The sequence below is a fragment of the Poromitra crassiceps genome (assembly GCF_964638095.1).
Source record: "Poromitra crassiceps genome assembly, chromosome: 22".
Lineage (NCBI taxonomy): Eukaryota > Metazoa > Chordata > Actinopteri > Beryciformes > Melamphaidae > Poromitra > Poromitra crassiceps.
In genome coordinates, this window is record NC_139647.1 from 5445490 (window position 1) to 5465088 (window position 19599).

Here is a 19599-nt window from a genome sequence, read left to right on the forward strand (position 1 = left end):
TACATCAAACTTATTTATCATGGGTGGAAATGTCAAGATTAAAAAGAGGCGTGCATGTCTTTGTGCATTGTCTACTAGGCCTATATAATGCATGAAATCATCCACACCTTCAAAACAAATACTGTAGAAATCATATCTGTGTCCCACCCATAATATATCAACAGAGGAATACTGGGCTGACACATCAATATATAAAGATTTCATAACCCTTATCACAGGCATTAGCTTGCTGTTGGCCAGCTCACATCACATCTCAGGATGGTAGGTACATTGCACCTTGCATTCACTTATGTGCTTCTAGGTTTCAGTTATCAGTGTGCTGTGGTTCTAGGTTTCAGATATCAGTGTGCTGTGGTTCTACGTTTCAGTTATCGGTGTGCTGTGGTTCTACGTTTCAGATGTGCTGTGGTTCTAGGTTTCAGTTATCAGTGTGCTGGGGTTCTAGGTTTCAGATATCAGTGTGCTGTGGTTCTACGTTTCAGTTATCAGTGTGCTGTGGTTCTACGTTTCAGATGTGCTGTGGTTCTAGGTTTCAGTTATCAGTGTGCTGGGGTTCTAGGTTTCAGATATCAGTGTGCTGTGGTTCTACGTTTCAGTTATCAGTGTGCTGTGGTTCTAGGTTTCAGTTATCAGTGTGCTGTGGTTCTACGTTTCAGTTATCAGTGTGCTGTGGTTCTAGGTTTCAGTTATCAGTGTGCTGTGGTTCTAGGTTTCAGTTATCACTGTGCTGTGGTTCTAGGTTTCAGTTATCAGTGTGCTGTGGTTCTACGTTTCAGTTATCAGTGTGCTGTGGTTCTAGGTTTCAGTTATCAGTGTGCTGTGGTTCTACGTTTCAGTTATCAGTGTGCTGTGGTTCTAGGTTTCAGTTATCAGTGTGCTGTGGTTCTAGGTTTCAGTTATCACTGTGCTGTGGTTCTAGGTTTCAGTTATCAGTGTGCTGTGGTTCTAGGTTTCAGTTATCAGTGTGCTGTGGTTCTACGTTTCAGTTATCAGTGTGCTGTGGTTCTACGTTTCAGTTATCAGTGTGCTGTGGTTCTACGTTTCAGTTATCAGTGTGCTGTGGTTCTACATTTCAGTTATCAGTGTGCTGTGGTTCTACGTTTCAGATGGAGTGACAGAGTTTGGGATTAGGAGAATTTGTTGTAATTCTCTTTTGCACACTTTAGTTGGACATTATGGCTTCACTTTTCTGAATATTCTCAAATCTGGCATGTAAATATAACAATATTGAATTAAAAAAAATCTATATGTTTTCATCTAGTGTTTTTACCCGACGCCCAAGCATGGCCTGTCGTGAGCTATTGCTGAAATAATCTTTGCATTTTTCAAAGTTCAACTACAAAATGCTTTTTAAAGGACTATAAAGACAAAAAGGTAAATCAACAGTAAAAAGTAAAGATGATCTGTAGTTCAAAAGTGATCTGTAGTTCAAACAGCACAAAACATAGATTTCAAATATCACACTAGTTATATTGCAGATGATAATATTGTATGAATCCAAATTAAATTTTAATTGTATAAATCCAATTTTAAAATAAGTTCCAGGCAAAATGCCTTATCCATTAACGCCTTATGCATTTAATTACATTGAAATGTGTGTCCCATTATGCAATATTGGATCACTTATTACTATTTCCTTTGCATGTATCTTTTGATGATTCTAAGACTTAGAATGATGATGAATCATCAAAAGACACATGCATCAAAAGACACATGCAAGGGAAATAGTTTCCATGCTAAGCCATGCAGAACCTCATACAGAATACATAAAGTATGCTCAAACATATACATAATATACATAACAGAATACAGTCAGTTTGCTCAAACAAAGAAATCTTTCTCATGCCTAGAAGGAGGAAAAATATAAACAGAGATGGCTTACATTTCCTGATGTGTGCTCGGCCATAAACCAAAACATGAACCACAACAGTTGAATATTTTGCCACTTCTAAAAGGATGTGTTGTATACATTTCATTTAACAGGTGGGCATAAATATATAGTGTGGCTGCAGATATAGATATGAAAGTCATATGTTTCCATGTATGTCCCTTCAGACGTCTCTGCGTGTGGTTGTGTGTCTGCTGGGGCTGGTGGTCCTCTGTCAGTCTCAATGCTTCTTTGAGCAGCTCGTCATCAAAGACCTGAAAAACCCTCCAACAGGTGAGTGCAACCACCACAACCAATGGTTATGCTATAATTAGCCTACTGCTAGGAATAGATTACTAGATTACTCTAGCCTATTATTAGTTACTATTACTATATTGATTTGATTATTTATATTAGACTATTATCACTAGTACTGTTAGATATTACTGTACTAGTACTGCTAGGACAAGATATTGTAGCTTAAAGAACCTTATTGACATATGCACTGGGGACGGGCTGTGTTAGATAAATGGTCAGGTGTCAGATTGAATCAGTATTTATTTGCACATGTGTTCCAGTTGACTGCATCGTCCGGGTGTTGAGTGTATTTAGTTAAGGGCTGCCAGCTCAAGTTATCAAAACACACACACACACACACACACACACACACACACACACATATATATATATCGTATATATATATATATATATATATATATATATATATCTATATCGTATATATATATATATATATACTGTATATATATATATATACGAGATATATATATATATACAGTATATACGATATATATATATATATACGAGATATATATATACGATATATATATACGATATATATATATATACGATATTTATGCCACATGTTATCAGAGCGTATTGTATATGGGTTGGCACCTCCTCTGAACAGTGTGTCGTTGCTTTGTCCCAGCAGAGGAACAAGTCGGGACATGACATGGTTCTGGTATTGATTCTTGATGTAGTTGGATGTGGTTCTGTTCTGTTTGGAATTCCATGATGATTGTCTGAGGGTAGGAGAGATGGCAGTGGAAATGATCTGGCTGGTCACTCTTCTGCATTCTATAGCCTAAGGCAGTGGTTCTCAAATGGCGGTCCTTGAGGGGGTTCCAGGGGGTCGCCAGCCAAAAGGGCGGTAATATATTTTCGCTATAATTCCATTCATAAGTAACACAATGACTATTTTGGACATGGGTTTTATACACTTTCTGTAATAAAACATCTAAAAGCATCGATCTTATTATCATATGGGGGACCGTGGGACAAAATCCTATCAAATGGGGGTCCATGGTCTAATCTTTGTCAGTTTAGTGGTCCTTCATATGAAAAACATTTAGAACCACTGGCTCTTCCGGGCCCCCACGTTTATGTATTTCTCTTTTTTGTAGTGATTTAGTGATGATTGGAACTATGAGCACTTGCCACTTTTATGTCTGTTCAATTGTCTATTCACTGTCTTTTAAAATGTGTGACTCTCCCTGCAACCAAATGTACCTACGGGTACAAATAAAGTAACCTTGACCTTTGACCTTGTGCAGGGTGTGTGGATAGGGATGGCACACAGCACCCCTTTGGCTCAGAATGGGTGAAAAACTGCATCGAATGCTCCTGTGCAATGGACGGCATGAGCTGCTGCAGCAAGTACGTTTCACACACACACACACACACACACACACACACACACACACACACACACACACACACACACACACACACACACACACACACACACACACACTCACTCACTCTCACACACACACACACACACACACACACACACACACACTCCCCCACCCCACACACAGACAATACCTTGATTGAGTGCAATAATTATCTACCAGAGGCGAAGCTGGGGGGAGATTACGTGATTGGTGGTGTGTGTCTGTATGTTCCCTCCTCGCTGGTGTAGCTCCTGCATTTACTAGTGAGGATGCCTATTGTGATGACATCATAAGTGCAACACCAACCTTCAACAGTAACATCAGTCAGGTGTAACATCACCAATGATGACATTATCATCAATTATGACATCATCACTGCAACAGTGACATCATGACTGTGGCGAGCAGCGAGGGAGGTCTGGGAACACACAGTGGTCGAAGAGGAGAATGAGGCTGCCGAAGGGAGGAACATTGAAGAGGGGGTGGACCCCCAGGGTGTAGTGGGGGGTACCCAATAACCACCCCTTTGAAATGAGGCAGATACTCACCTATTTTCAGATCAACTGTATCAATCAATGAGGGCAAACAAGGTGGCTAAACTACTCACCTTGGATAGTTTACCCACCTCTGTATTTATCACTACACCCCTGATTACAATTGATGGCAACTGTGCAATTCTCTATAGTCAAGCAAAGGTAATGAAAATAGCTGACTATTTAGTGATTAATACAGATAACATGAATAGGCGATGTAATATTGAACTTGCTCCTGAAACCTGCTACCTCTTAGCCTTCACAAGTGCATCACATTGGATTGAAGGACTTCTCAGTGCAATTTTCACACTTTGCAAAGTCATCCTTTGGGCCGGATTGGACCCTTTGGGGGGCCGGATCTGGCCCCCGGGCCGCAAGTTTGACACCTCTGGTTTACACTGACTTCAAGACGGTTGAAATTCTTTTTCGGGATGGTTCCGGTGCGGCGATATCATTCTGCTACTGCAGTTATTTTGCCGAAAGTAATGCAAAAGTATAGTGTAATAAGTAATGGGTTACTGTACACATATTCTCAAATACACTACTGCCGCATGCGCTAGGACGCGTCATCAGTGATGTTATCTGGGGTTGTAAGGTGTTTCGGGTCTGTCAACATCATACACCCTCGCCCAGTAGACCCAGCCGAGGCCAATTAAGACCCCGACTCACGTCCCAGAAGCCGCTCACGGATCAGCCTTACTACTCTGTCTGCAACGTTGCCCGCGGGAGGGGTAAAAGAGAACCCAATCCGCTGCAATAGAGCTAGTGCTACGCCGCAGTATTGGCCCTTCGGTGCATGGAGGATCTAGGCTCTGTGGGTTACTCCCGGCCGTGCTCCTCCTTCGTCTCACCAGACCCTCCCATGGCAAAGGCAATCCAGAGGCTGAGAGGATGCCTCAAGGACGCCTCAAGAGGGCCTGTGCGCTGCACGTCATTTACCTGCGTCGAGCACCTCGCAGACAGTAATTATAAAGTAACTTATTACTCTCAAATGAAAGTAACTAGTAATATGTAGTGTATTACATTTTGAAAGCAACTTGCCCAACAACTGGTCTTCTACCGTAAATATCTTGAATCTTGAATCTAGATTAGAATCTATTCTCCAGTCTGTGCATGTCCCTTTCTTTAGATTCTAAGGTTCTCTCTCTCTCTCTCTCTCAGGATCCCTGCGCCACACACTGTCGACCTGCCTGAGGAGTGCGAGCTGCTTGTGAATGAAGCTGCCTGCTCTGTCAAGGTGGTGCTGAAGGCCGACAAAACCAAAGAGTGTCATCTCATGTGAACCCACTGCTTACAGACGGACCTCTCTCTTCACAGCGCGTGGGACCACTGAAGTCCACCTCGGAAAGAAGTGTTTGTTTGTGTGCTTTTTTCTTGATGTTTTCTTGGTGTCCTCTGGGTTCTTCTGATACTGTATGTGCATCAATATCTAACACATAAATGGGCAAAACTATTATGTATCTTGTATGTAGTTTTCCTCTCTCTCTCTCTCTCTCACTCTCACACACACACACACACACACACACACACACACACACACACACACACACACACACACACACACAGTGATTGCATGCATTACATTACATTACATTACATTACATTACATTACATTACGTCATTTGGCAGATGCTTTTATCCAAAGTGACTTACAATAACTCCTGCTCCAATGCTCCAACTGGTATCGACAATTAGTGATAGCACTACCAACAGCACCCAACAGGTCGCAGACACACACACACACACACACACACACACACACACACACACACACACACACACACACACACACACACACACACACACACACACACAGACACACACACACACACACACACACACACAGACACACACACACACACACACACACACACACACACACACACACACACACACAGACACACACACACACACACACACACACACACAGACACACACACACACACACACACACACACAGACACACACACACACACAGACAGACAGACAGACAGACAGACAGACAGACAGACAGACAGACGGTGAATGCATGCTCCAATGGGTATCAGAAATATTATGTAATTTAAAATAAAGAGATTGATTGTTCTTTGTCACTTCTCACTCTTCTCATTTATAACTGACATGATACTTATTATTATCACTTACAACAGCAATAAAGGTAACATGTAAAACCTGTTCCAAGTGTGGTGTGCCTTATTTTGATGTCTTTAACTAACTGCAGTTATGGCAGGTGTCTTTCTCTGGAGCAGTCAGTTACCAGGGTGTAGTTTCATGGTCCCTCCACCATGTGACAGTAAAGCTCCTAGTCTGGTGGGGCTCTCTGCCACCCAAAGGGGCTCCAGCACCCAATAATAAAGGCATGCTCCCACCGCCTCACTCACCCTCACACGGTGTTCAGCTCCCTTTGGATTCACACCTGTTCACACGGTGTTCAGCTCACTGTGGATTCACACCTGTTCACACGGTGTTCAGCTCCCTCTCTCTCTCACTGTGGATTCACACCTGTTCAGAGCAGCGCGTTCACCTCTGCTACAGAGACGTTCAGTCGACCTGACAGGTGAGTGCTCTCACGAGTCTTATTTCAAATTCTTATTTCTATTCATCAGAGTTGTGTATCTGATGTTACATTGTCTTGTCAGCTTAGAATCAGTGTCCATAGATAATGCAGGTGTTTGTCTCTGCCGTTACAAACATTTACCATCTAGGCATTCTAACAATACAGTGGGTTGCAGTCTACTACAGTAGGTGTTTCTAAAAATGTAAATATGTTAATCTTTCTGCAGGGAGATTTTAAAAAGTCGTGCAAATTCATTCACAATGGTGCTTCACATATTTTGTCGAATTGTGGTGACAAACAATTCAGTGTCAGCATAACGGTGATATATTGGCGATATATTCGTCATCGGAAGGGAACACCCAAGTTCTCGGAAAGATTGATTTAATTAAGAGGTTTGGGTCATTATCTCATGTCTTCATCCCACACCCCCTCGTGCAGGAGACATGCACGCGCATGCACACACACACACACACACACACACACACACGCACACACACACACACGCACACTGACACACACACACACACACACACGCACGCACACACGCACGCACGCACGCACACACACACACACACACACACACACACACACACACACACACACACACACACACACACACACACACACACACACTAATGATCAGAGTAATTGGAAAGCTTTAATGAAGGCAAGAGATGCATTGAAGACCCTGGAAACCCAAAATAAATATGCATTTTGAGTTCACCAGTCTCTTTTTTAAGTGCACAATAGATGTGACAGTTACTGAGGAAACGAGAAGATATTAGATGTGACAGTTACTGAGGAAACGAGAAGATATAGTCGTTCTGTGTCTTTCTCTCTCAGTCCCACTCCCACATGTGCAAGTGCTCTCTCTTTCTCTTTCATCTTCAGAGGGATTTCTATATGCTGTCGACGTCTACTTCATTATACGCCTCCATTTCCATGGCGACTATCTTAACACCACAGCAACCTAAAGTTGTTCCTGTTGTCCGGAACAATTACACGCATTCATATGATAAAGGCACCAATTCAATTACACACATTCATATGATAAAGAAACCAATTACACACATTCATAGGGAGCCTTTCAAGCAGTCAACTCGATACGGGAAATCCATTGTTGCACCAATCCACACCTGAGAAGAGAGAATCAAGGTGGATCTGGTCCTAGGAAAAGTGACATCCACACTTGTCCTCATTTCCCAGTCACAGAGGACTAGTTCTTCAGTCACAGAGGACTAGTTCTTCAGTCACAGAGGACTAGTTCTTCAGTCACAGAGGACTAGTTCTCTTCAGTGATAGCCCAGTCACCAGGGGCGGACTGGGATTATAATTCAGGCCGGGCATTAGATACCAAGCAGGCCAGGCCGACACGGACCAACGCGCGTGCCGGCGTCCGAAGGGCAGCGGCAAAAAATTTGGGCCGTTTGAAGCCCAATTTGGGCCGTTTGAAGCCAGATTTGTCAGGCCGTTTGAAGCCAGATTTGGGCCGTTAGAAGCCCAATTTGGGCCGTTTGAAGCCCAATTTGGGCCGTTTGAAGCCAGATTTGTCAGGCCGTTTGAAGCCAGATTTGGGCCGTTAGAAGCACAATTTGGGCCGTTTGAAGCACAATTTGGGCCGAGTCCAATTTTACAATGAGATGCACCCACTTTAACCCTGAATAAAGTAATAAAACCACTAGTAAACCAGTAGGCGGCGCCTGGCCTGCTGTTCAGTGAGTGGCCTGACTGGGGGCACAAAAAAAAAAAAAAAAGAATTGCAGGCCAGGCCAGGCCAGGCCACCGGGCATTTGCCCGACATGCCCAATTATGCAGTCCGCGCCTGCCAGTCACAGAGGACTAGTTCTTCAGTTATAGACCAGTCACAGAGGATTAGTTCTTCCGTGATAGAGGGCTCTTAACTGGGCATTGCCACTCCCAAGCCCCTATGAGGCGGAGGAAAGGAAGACAGGAGATGGACAGCAAAGTGTTAGGCTAGGTCAAGATGTTCTTTCTGCTGCAGACATGCCTCTCCATAATGTGTCAATCATGACACAACTGCCTGGATCTGCTGCCTCCAGTGTGACATGACATCGCTGTTACCTGCCAGCTCCAAATCTGCCAATTATTGCGACCGTAACTTCCTTTTCTGTGGACTGGGGCTGACAGAGGCTCAGAGCTGAGGCTTAATAGTGACGACCAGAAACCTTGTTTTGTGGAGTTTCATATTGTGATTGGTCCTTGGCTTGTATCTAGAACCATTGGATAAGAAGAATGATTGGTTCCTAAATAATTGGGTCCAACTCCTAGCTGTATAATGTGACCTGCTCCAGCAAAATCAGTCAAATTGCCCCCTCAAACCATTTTGAGTTTTAATACACTGTTGGAAAGAGTAGAATGTAAGCTTTCTGGTGATATCACAATAATTATATTTGTATCCAAAGATTGAGTGAGTTAGGTCTTGACTGTTTCCTGTTTTTGAGAAAAGGGGCATCATATGGCAAAGTAAACGATACAGTCTTGCTTGTCAGCCTACCTTTATGAGCTTAAAAACTATATTTATCATTCAAATTTCACAATCTTTACGCAAAGGCTTTATTTGACTCAAATCTGGTGACACCCCGAAACAGCAAAATTCAATATTTTCTCATATAATCATGTTTCACACGCCAGCGTGACATCACACTCATTTTGATGGAGCAGAGCAAGTCACATGAACTCTGCCCTATATTACCAAATCGAACCTATCTTATACATAAATGAGCAAACCTACGTCTGTATCTCTGTAGGCTATGTCTGTGTCTCTGTAGGCTATGTCTGTCTCTCTGTAGGCTATGTCTGTGTCTCTGTCTGTGTCTCTGTAGGCTATGTCTGTGTCTCTGTCTGTGTCTCTGTAGGCTATGTCTGTGTCTCTGTCTGTGTCTATGTAGGCTATGTCTGTGTCTCTGTAGGCTATGTCTGTGTCTATGTAGGCTATGTCTGTGTCTCTGTAGGCTATGTCTGTGTCTATGTAGGCTATGTCTGTGTCTCTGTAGGCTATGTCTGTGTCTCTGTCTGTGTCTCTGTAGGCTATGTCTGTGTCTCTGTAGGCTATGTCTGTGTCTCTGTCTGTGTCTATGTAGGCTATGTCTGTGTCTCTGTAGGCTATGTATGTCTGTGTCTCTGTCTGTGTCTATGTAGGCTATGTCTGTGTCTCTGTAGGCTATGTCTGTGTCTCTGTCTGTGTCTCTGTAGGCTATGTCTGTGTCTCTGTAGGCTATGTCTGTGTCTCTGTCTGTGTCTCTGTAGGCTATGTCTGTGTCTCTGTAGGCTATGTCTGTGTCTCTGTCTGTGTCTATGTAGGCTATGTCTGTGTCTCTGTAGGCTATGTCTGTGTCTCTGTCTGTGTCTATGTAGGCTATGTCTGTGTCTCTGTAGGCTATGTCTGTGTCTCTGTCTGTGTCTATGTAGGCTATGTCTGTGTCTCTGTAGGCTATGTATGTCTGTGTCTCTGTCTGTGTCTATGTAGGCTATGTCTGTGTCTCTGTAGGCTATATCTGTGTCTCTGTCTGTGTCTATGTAGGCTATGTCTGTGTCTCTGTAGGCTATGTCTGTGTCTCTGTCTGTGTCTCTGTAGGCTATGTCTGTGTCTCTGTAGGCTATGTCTGTGTCTATGTAGGCTATGTCTGTGTCTCTGTAGGCTATGTCTGTGTCTCTGTCTGTGTCTATGTAGGCTATGTCTGTGTCTCTGTAGGCTATGTCTGTGTCTCTGTCTGTGTCTATGTAGGCTATGTCTGTGTCTCTGTAGGCTATGTAGGCTATGTCTGTGTCTCTGTCTGTGTCTATGTAGGCTATGTCTGTGTCTCTGTAGGCTATGTCTGTGTCTATGTAGGCTATGTCTGTGTCTCTGCAGTCTATGTAGGCTATGTCTGTGTCTCTGTCTGTGTCTATGTAGGCTATGTCTGTGTCTCTGTAGGCTATGTCTGTGTCTCTGTCTGTATCTCTGTAGGCTATGTCTGTGTCTCTGTCTGTGTCTCTGTAGGCTATGTCTGTGTCTCTGTCTGTATCTCTGTATGCCATGTCTGTCTCTCTGGATGCTATGTCTGTGTCTCTGTCTGTATCTCTGTATGCTATGTTTGTCTCTCTGGATGCTATGTCTGTATCTCTGTAGGCTATGTCTGTGTCTCTGTAGGCTATGTCTGTGTCTCTGTAGGCTATGTATGTCTGTGTCTCTGTCGGTGTCTATGTAGGCTATGTCTGTGTCTCTGTCTGTATCTCTGTATGCCATGTCTGTCTCTCTGGATGCTACTGTATGTCTGTGTCTCTGTCTGTATCTCTGTATGCTATGTTTGTCTCTCTGGATGCTATGTCTGTATCTCTGTAGGCTATGTCTGTATCTCTGTAGGCTATGTCTGTCTCTCTGTAGGCTATGTCTGTCTCTCTGTAGGCTATGTCTGTCTCTCTGTAGGCTATGTCTGTCTCTCTGTCTGTGTTTCATTTTCCTCAGACACCATCGGCCGGACAGCATTCATATTTGGCACAGGTACAAGCAGATGGTGCAGGGCTGGATTTTTGAATTAGGGCATTATGCCTGATTAAATAGGCAAAAATGGCTAATTAGTGACCAGAATGAGTGGCTGCTGGCCTGCTGCTGGGAAGGAGAGGAGAGGCTGCATGCCAACTCTGTGAGCAAGGCCTGACTGAATGGCCAGTGGTTGCTCAACAGGTATCAGAACTAGTATCGTTCCAACGGTGTGAAGAATTCTGTCATGAGCCAAATCAATAAGTTAATGTTAGTATTTTGTCCTCCTCGACTTGGCCATTTGAGATGTGGCTGTTACTGTTGTACCTTTTCAAATGGATTGGAACAGGCTTGGGATTTGGGGGGTATAGCGTTAGCGTAGCACTCCACTGAGAAGCAAACCTTTTTCAAATCAGCTGCTTTGTTAGATCTGCTTCTCTCCATGACTTTCCACAGTGTCGATAACGAGCTAGCAGCAGCGCTCGCTTTGAGTTCATGATGAAATAACAGTTGGGTCTTTACCTCCCTGAAGGAGAATCGATACTACACACACCCTGCCTGCAGCCCGCTCAACACACGCTTCAATGTGTGGCAGTGATGGAGGCAGCACAGTGATCAGAATCAGAATCAGAATCAGAATCACTTTTATTGCCACAGTATGCAAGTTACATACGAGGAATTTGTCTTAGTGTCTGTATGCAGCGTAGCGGTCACATCAATATACACAGATAAGAAGTAGGAAGATAACTAAAGACAATCACAAAGTTGCAAGTGCAATCAAATCGAGTAAATATATACAATATGTACATGTTCTGTGGATCATAAATATGAATTTACGTTGAATTTACATGAGATTTACAGACTGAGTTAAATAGACGTTAAATAGGCAGTGGATTTACATGAATTTACAGTCGTACAGGCTAAGTTAAATAAGCATTAAATGTGCAGGGAATTTACATGAATTTACAGTCCCAGTTAAACAGGCATTAGATTAGATATGAGATCCAGTTTTATGGGGGGGGGGGGATTCAGTTGAGTTTAGGAGGAGGTAGTGAGTTTGTGTGTGTGTGTGTGTGTGTGGGGGGGGGGGGGGTTGTTGGTGAGGTCCTTGGCGGAAGGGGTTTCCGGGCCTTGTTGGGGAGGCTGATGGCGGTTGGGAAGAAGCTGGTCTTGTGGCGGGTGGTTCTGGTCTTGGCAGACCTCAGTCTCTTGCCTTGGGGGAGTGTCTTAAAGAGTTTGTAGCCAGGGTGGGAGGGGTCAGCCATGATCTTGCGAGACCGCTTCAGTGTTCTGGCTGCATGCAGGTCCTGGAGGGATGGCAGGTTGCATCCGATTATCTTCTCAGCGCAGCGGATGATGCGCTGAAGTCTGTTGATGTCTTTGAGAGTGGCAGCAGCATACCAGACGGTGATGGAGGAGGTGAGGATGGACTCAACGATGGAGGTGTAGAAGTGCACCATCGTGGCCTTTGGCACTTTGAATTTCTTCAGCTTCCGCACAAAGTACATCCTCTGCTGTGCCTTCTTGGTGAGAGCTCTGATGTTCAGCTCCCATTTTAGGTCCTGATGTGACTGAGGTGACTGCTGCAAACACACTGTTAGACGTGTGGCAGTGCTGGAGCACACAGTCATGTGACTGAGGTGACTGCTGCAAAAATAATAGCTTCATTTTTCTGGCGTTATTGTTTTTCACAGGCAGGTGAGGCTTCAGTGGAGTCCATGTTTACGATTCTGCCATCCCCTTCAGCTTCAATATAAGGGGATGTAAATAATACTGTGTATATTTACAACATGTCAACAATGATCTTGTACTTGAAAAATAAAAATCTTGTACTTGAAAGTTAAAGGTTTATGTTCAAAGTAAGGGCAAATATTGTATTGTTATTATTATGCTTTGTATTTCTGGCTCCCAGAAACTTCAGTGTGCGGACTTTATTTATAGAGTGTTTTATCTTCTTAAAGCCTAACCAAGGACTGCAAATTAGCTACAGCTACATCATTTGCATTTTATCTAAATGTAGCAACGAGAGAGAGAGAGAGAGAGAGAGAGAGAGGGAGGGAGGGAGGGAGGGGTGGTGGGAGAGAGACAAATAACTACTTATTCATTTAAAAATAACTGCTCTGCTCCACACAGCTATATAGTGTTTATGGTGATGAAACAACATATTTTTTTGTCTACCTCATCCATTGTGCTGCTTTTCATTGATTAAATTAAATTAAATTAAATTCAATTAAATTCAATTAAATTCAATTAAATTCAATTAAATTCAATTAAATTCAATTAAATTCAATTAAATTCAATTAAATTCAATTAAATTAAATTCAATAGGCTTTATTGATCATTTGATCCCCAAGGGGTAATTTAGAGGCCAGCTGGCATCTAACCCTACATGATGGAGCCATCAGCTGTGAGTTGCACCCTAATAAAAAAAAGTGCTGACTGTAAAAAGTGGTCCTGAATAGCGCTGAACGATTTGGGGGAAATATCACATTTTCTTGTCTTTCTGATAGATATTGTGATTGCAATTGGATTTGAGATGTTTTTTTTTTAAGTCAAGATTCAGTTACCCAAAAAAATCTAATTGTGAGTATTTGACAGAATATGACTGTTTGTTCTTGTTTTCATTTTGCATAAGATTAAAAATAGATGACAGTGGAAAAAAGAAAAGAAAAAAAAAGGTTGCACCCTATCAGTGTGTTTATCATTATTTGACTCGCTGCTACTTTAAGTCTGTCACTTTTTAGTCTAAATGTTGAGGGTATTTTGTGAAGAACTCCAAAATTAGGCCAACTGAATGTACAAAAAGATGATTTAGGACATTTAGGACAAACAAGAATGTTTTCTTTGCAACTAATCTCGCAACGACATAAAATTAGAAAATTCTTCGCATAGCACATTATTCCTCCTCAACCACAACATGCACTTCCTGCCTCCCAGACTGAGCTATTCTCAAGACAAACCTGTCACTTCTGCATGAACACATCCGTTGACCACATCCGTTCGGTCGCACAGCAACTTGAAGCCTTTTGGAAACAAGAGGCCAATCAAATCCAGGCACTCCAATAGGACGAATCAGCGTGACATCACTTGCCACCCAGAAATGCGGAACCCCGCGGCAGTTAAAGGAACACTCTGCCCATTTTCAACCAGCTTTGTATCATTAGAACATCAGTAGTATATCAGAAAACTGTAAACTGTTTTGAAGTCTGTCATTTAATTTGACAGTTATTGAGTGTTAAAGTGTGGACCAGTGACATCACTGGTCCACACTAACTCAAATTAATAACTCATTAACTCAAATCAACTCTCAATAACTGTCAAACTAGATGAATGACTTCAAAACCGTTTACAGTTTGAGAGTTGATTTGAGTTAATGAGTTATTAATTTGAGTTAGTGTGGACCAGTGATGTCACTGGTCCACACTTTAACACTCAATAACTGTCAAATTAAATGACAGACTTCAAAACCGTTTACAGTTTTCTGATATACTACTGATGTTCTAATGATACAAAGCTGGTTGAAAATGGGCGGAGTGTTCCTTTAATAGTATGAGTTGTGCCAAAGAAAATCTCAAAAAGTATACATCACATCGCTTATATTTTGACATTCTGAGTGAGAGCAGAAGTAGCTCAAGAGTTTGATGTATAATAGATGCATGTCGTGTTGAAGTTGTGTGAACTGTCGCAGTTTTTAAAATGTAAACAGTTAGCTGGCTAGAGTCAGACACTCAAGCCTCGCGCCATAGGCTCCATAGGGTTCCATTGCCGTTGCCACCCAGTGACGCGGTTTGTTTACCAAAATGCTGCTCAGCTGATCCCTCGTATAGAGAAATTATGCCAAGGAAGGTACTAGATTAAAAAGCCTGGTAACACTTTATAATAATGTTCAGTCATAATAATAATATTATTATTATTTATTATAAATAATATTATATTATTATAAGCCTTTTGTCTTTCCTTTTGCTCTCCTTCTCTCTCTCTCTCTCTCTCTCTCTCAGATGCATGTTTTCATGGGGCTGGGATGGATGGTTTGACCCTGGGGCCTGAGGATGTTGTAGCCCTGCTGAGATGTCCTGGAGGGGCAACACAAGCGAGTCTTTTCCATTAAGCGCGACCCTGCTGCCTCCGCCCTTCAACAGCACCTCTCCGCCATGGGAGGAGGCTGGAAGGAGCAGCCAGTCCTTGGGAGAGCGGGTGGAGAACGACACCCAGCGGCACCAGTCCCACCCCTTTGTGCCGGGCAATGACGAGTGGTGCCACTTGTCCCCTGTGCTCACAGCGTGCCTGGTGGTGTGTTACTGCGTTACCATGGTGCTGGGGCTGGTGGGCAACGTCGGTCTCATCTACATCATCGCTCGTCGCCGAGAAAGAGCCAACGTCACCGGCATCTTCATCTGCAACCTGTCCTTCTCGGACGTCCTGGTGTGCATCTTCTGCCTCCCCTTCACCGTCATATACACCATCATGGACCACTGGGTGTTCGGGTCGGTGCTGTGCCGACTCGTGCCGTTCATCCAGTGCGTGTCGGTGACGGTGTCCGTCCTCTCTCTGGTGTTCATCGCCCTGGAGAGACATCAGCTGATCATCAACCCGTCTGGGTGGAAGCCCAGCATTCCTCAGGCCTACATGGCCGTCATTCTCATCTGGACTCTGGCTTGCCTCACCTCTCTGCCTTTCCTGGCCTTCCAGCTCCTCAGCAATGAGCCCTACACCCATGGTCCCCAGCCCCAGTCTCCACTCCATCACCTGCCCGCTCTCTCCCCCCAGATCCAGGCGTATCCCAATGCATCTCTGCCACATCCTCTCTCCTACACGCGCGCCAATTCATCCCTGCTTCCCAATCCCTACCGCACCGTTTCCCCCCCCTACGTCCTCACGTCCTCGCCCCACCTGCAGGCCTGTATGGAGCAGTGGCCCTCCCAGCAGCAGAGGCTCGCTTACACCACCTGGCTCCTGCTGTCCCAGTACTGTGGTCCCCTGCTGCTGGTCCTGCTCTGCTACATCCGGGTGTTTGTGCGCCTGCGCCAGCGCAAGGACATGCTGGACCGCGGTCGCACCCCGGAGAACCAGCGCATGACCCACAGCAGGCGGATCAACATCATGCTGGCCGCCCTGATAACGGCGTTCGCTCTGTGCTGGCTGCCGCTCACCATCTTCAACGTGGTGTCCGACTGGTACCAGGAGGCCCTGCCCGTCTGCCACCACAACCTGCTGTTCTCACTCTGCCACCTGCTGGCCATGTCCTCCACTTGCATCAACCCAGTCATCTACGGCTTCCTCAACTCCAACTTCCGCCAGGAGGTGAGAGACGCGCTGCAGCACTGCCGCTGCCCCCTGCTGGAAGAAGAGGCCGACCCTTTCCCCCTATCCACCGTGCACATGGATGTGTCCCGCACCTCCGTGCCTGTCAACTGCAGGAGCAACTCTGTCGGCATCGCCAACTAGCATCTAGCAACCACCGCCTTGACCCCGTAACCTGACGTAACCTGACCCGTAACCTGACCCCGCCTTGACCCCGTAACCTGACCCAAGGTTACGGGGTCAGGTTACGGCGGTGGTTCTCAAACTTATTTGGCTTGAGTACCCCCTTTCCCTCATTTCTGAATCATCCAAGTACCACCTTTATCCAACTACAACATTTAGCTTAGAAAACTGCTGGAGAAAACTATAGCATATTATGATGCAATGAATGAAGGATATTTTGAAGAATATATAACATTACAAAATAAGAAATTGAGTGAAAGAGTTGCAATTAGTGGTTCCTGAGCAGATTTATTTTAACGTTTCATTTATTTTCATGATTTATTCTTACATTTTTCCATTTCCCAATTTCTCTCATGTACTACCTCCATGTACCCCTAGAGGTACGCGTACCCCAGTTTGGGAACCTGAACTCTACTGAATGTAGGAGCTGTAGGCCTTACTTCTGCCATTTGTTCCCCTGTACAAAATGTTCTCAGTGGTTGGAAGTGAAGTGTACAGTACAATGTGAAAAATGTGCCAATGTATCTTATTCTTCAGTGAGATATAATTACCTAATGGGTGTTTTAATGTAATACATGTAAAACTTTTGAAAAGAATGTCATTTTAACAAATATTGTGTCTAGTTTTGACAACACACATTTGTGTAACCTATCATGCATCATGTTAATAAGAAATGTAAACAAACAATTGTGTTAATAACAAATTATGTTGTAATCACACTCAACGTAAAATGTTGTAAAATGTGCATTGAAAAGTAGCATAATACAAATGTCTGTTGTTGACCTAAACTAGACACACATTTCCGCGAGAACTGTTACTGTTACTGCTGTATTTCTTACATTTCATTGTTAGTTTTATATTCATGACATTTGTATTGCAAAATCAGCATGAGAACCTCCTATTTGAAGAGAAACACGTGGTTTTGTGTTTTGTGATTTCTGTGACATATCAAAGTAAAATGTAACACTTTTGTATTAATGTTACTAAACAATAAGCTCGGCTGAGCTTGTTGTTCGGTAACATTAAAAACGTTACTTTGACTTACAAAGGTTGAATAAACAAATAAACAAACAAGTTCAATTGTTTTCCTGCCGGTGAAGCTCCCCGCTGTCAGGTGAAAAGAAGTGGTGGGCAACTGCACGTGTGTCGGAGGAAGCATGGTGCTAGTCTACGGCTCTCCCCAGATCGGCAGAGGGTGGAGCAGCGACCGGGGCAGCGGGGGGAAATTGGCCAAGTACAATTGGGGAGAAAATGGGGGGAAATCTGAAGAAATAATAAAAAAAGGAAAGAAAGTAGAAAGAAAATTTTTGAATGGAAGGGCTCTTTAACTAAATAAAGCATTTTTGAATAGGCCTAAATGACAGCCTAAATCGGCCTAAATGCCTGTCTGAGCAGCAAAGCAATCGATGTTTGATTGAGGAAGTGGGTAGTTACAGCTTCAAAAAAACAATGCAGTTTGGTAAAATTACATAATGATGATGAGGAGTTGCTGAGCACACCGATGGGGCTTTAGCACTGTGCCTGGAAAACTAGCTGAGTGGGGAGCTCAGTTGAACAGCGGTGTGTCCAGATCATTTTGGGGCACAAACTCAAGTGGGTGGCAATGAGTGTGGCATTTAGGAAGGATGTAGACAGGTGCCAGCAGTCCTGAGTCACTCAGGATTAATTAATCTCTGAATTTAACATTCAACATGTGGCCCCTCCCAGGAGCATAGGGGGGGGGGGGGGGATTAACTGGCTTGATGGTGTAACATGGCCATCAGGATCATAACTCAGGATTTTGGAGTGGCACCTGGGGTGGCCAATCAGCATTCAGGGGTGGCCAGTGCCACCCTCAGACACACCCCTAAGCATGGGTCGGATTTTTCTGGTCTATAAAATGTGTGACAGATTTACAGAGGGAGGCTGAACCTGAACTCGCTTCCCCTGGTACTAAATATACACCGTCTTTTGATCAAGCGTGTGCCCTTGATTTCTGGCTCATCCAAGATTCACGATTCAATAAATGTGTTGTTGCCATGTCAACAGATTTTTTTTTTATCAAATTTTTATTTTAGTTCCATACTAGAGGACAAATTCAGTTTGACAAGACAGGATCATTAGTTGTTACATCCATTCACAGGAGCATGAGTTGTTTTAACATAAGCATACAAAGAATGTAATACTCTTTCTCCTGCCCAATAAAGGCAGTCTTGTTTAGTCCACCAGTCTTAAAGGTTCCCCTCCTCCCTACCCCGGATGGATGGTACAGTACATGACATACACACACACACACACACACACACACACACACACACACACACACACACACACACACACACACACACACACACACACACACACACACACACACACACACACACACACACACACAAAGAAAACAACAAAACTATAAAAACCAAACGGGTACATTTACGTGAATGAGCGTATGTGTCTGCATGTGTCCTAACCCTATACACACAAGCACATACACATAACCATACAAAAATAAGTAGCCTAAAGAAAGATGTCAACAGATTTGATAGGAATGTCTTGGTTCACTCTCCTACAAAGGCAATGCAGTTAGCAGACAATATACAAACACTAAACATCAAAAACAGAATATACAGCCTAGTATCCAGCATAAAGTGCATACAGCTTTAAAGTGGTCAGAGGTTTTCAAAGTGGGAGGCGGGCCTCCCCAGGCGGGGGGCTACAAGCAGTTTCAGGGGAGGCTCAGTGAATGGAAGTGGAACAAATTAGTTATTACATTAGTTCTCAAAAGGAGATCAAATAGAATAGCCTAAATGTAGAGAGAGCTCAGAGATACAGTAGTTTTGTGGAATTTTACTTTGTTCTTACTTTCCCAGAAACAAATCTACATGCACTCAGACAGACCTGGTGTCATCTGAAGTATGTCAAACAGCAATATCAAGCTATCTTTGATCAAATATTGAGTGTCTATGGGATCAAATAACATAATCATGATCCAATAGGCATGA

The 19599-nt window shown here is 43.7% G+C and overlaps 1 protein-coding gene and 1 pseudogene across 2 annotated transcripts; both read left to right on the forward strand.

The window, feature by feature from the left end:
- The first annotated feature begins 242 nt into the window (after nucleotides 1-242).
- On the forward strand, nucleotides 243-5593 carry msmb (microseminoprotein beta). The gene is made up of 4 exons (XM_083658051.1): nucleotides 243-261; nucleotides 2056-2161; nucleotides 3442-3544; nucleotides 5259-5593. Exons 1-4 carry the CDS (start codon nucleotides 259-261, stop codon nucleotides 5377-5379), a joined length of 333 nt encoding a protein of 110 aa, XP_083514177.1. The 5' UTR covers nucleotides 243-258; the 3' UTR covers nucleotides 5380-5593.
- A 9609-nt stretch (nucleotides 5594-15202) lies between these two features.
- On the forward strand, nucleotides 15203-16579 carry LOC310796051 (neuropeptide Y receptor type 4 pseudogene; annotated as a pseudogene). The gene has a single exon. The product of its transcript is annotated as a neuropeptide Y receptor type 4 pseudogene (transcript).
- Nucleotides 16580-19599: the final 3020 nt, after the last annotated feature.

Excerpts from the sequence above, each read along its gene's own strand:
- msmb (XM_083658051.1), top strand. Across the intron at positions 2,162-3,441 it reads CCTGAAAAACCCTCCAACAG|GGTGTGTGGATAGGGATGGC; the intron begins GTGAGTGCAACC and ends GACCTTGTGCAG. Across the intron at positions 3,545-5,258 it reads GGCATGAGCTGCTGCAGCAA|GATCCCTGCGCCACACACTG; the intron begins GTACGTTTCACA and ends TCTCTCTCTCAG.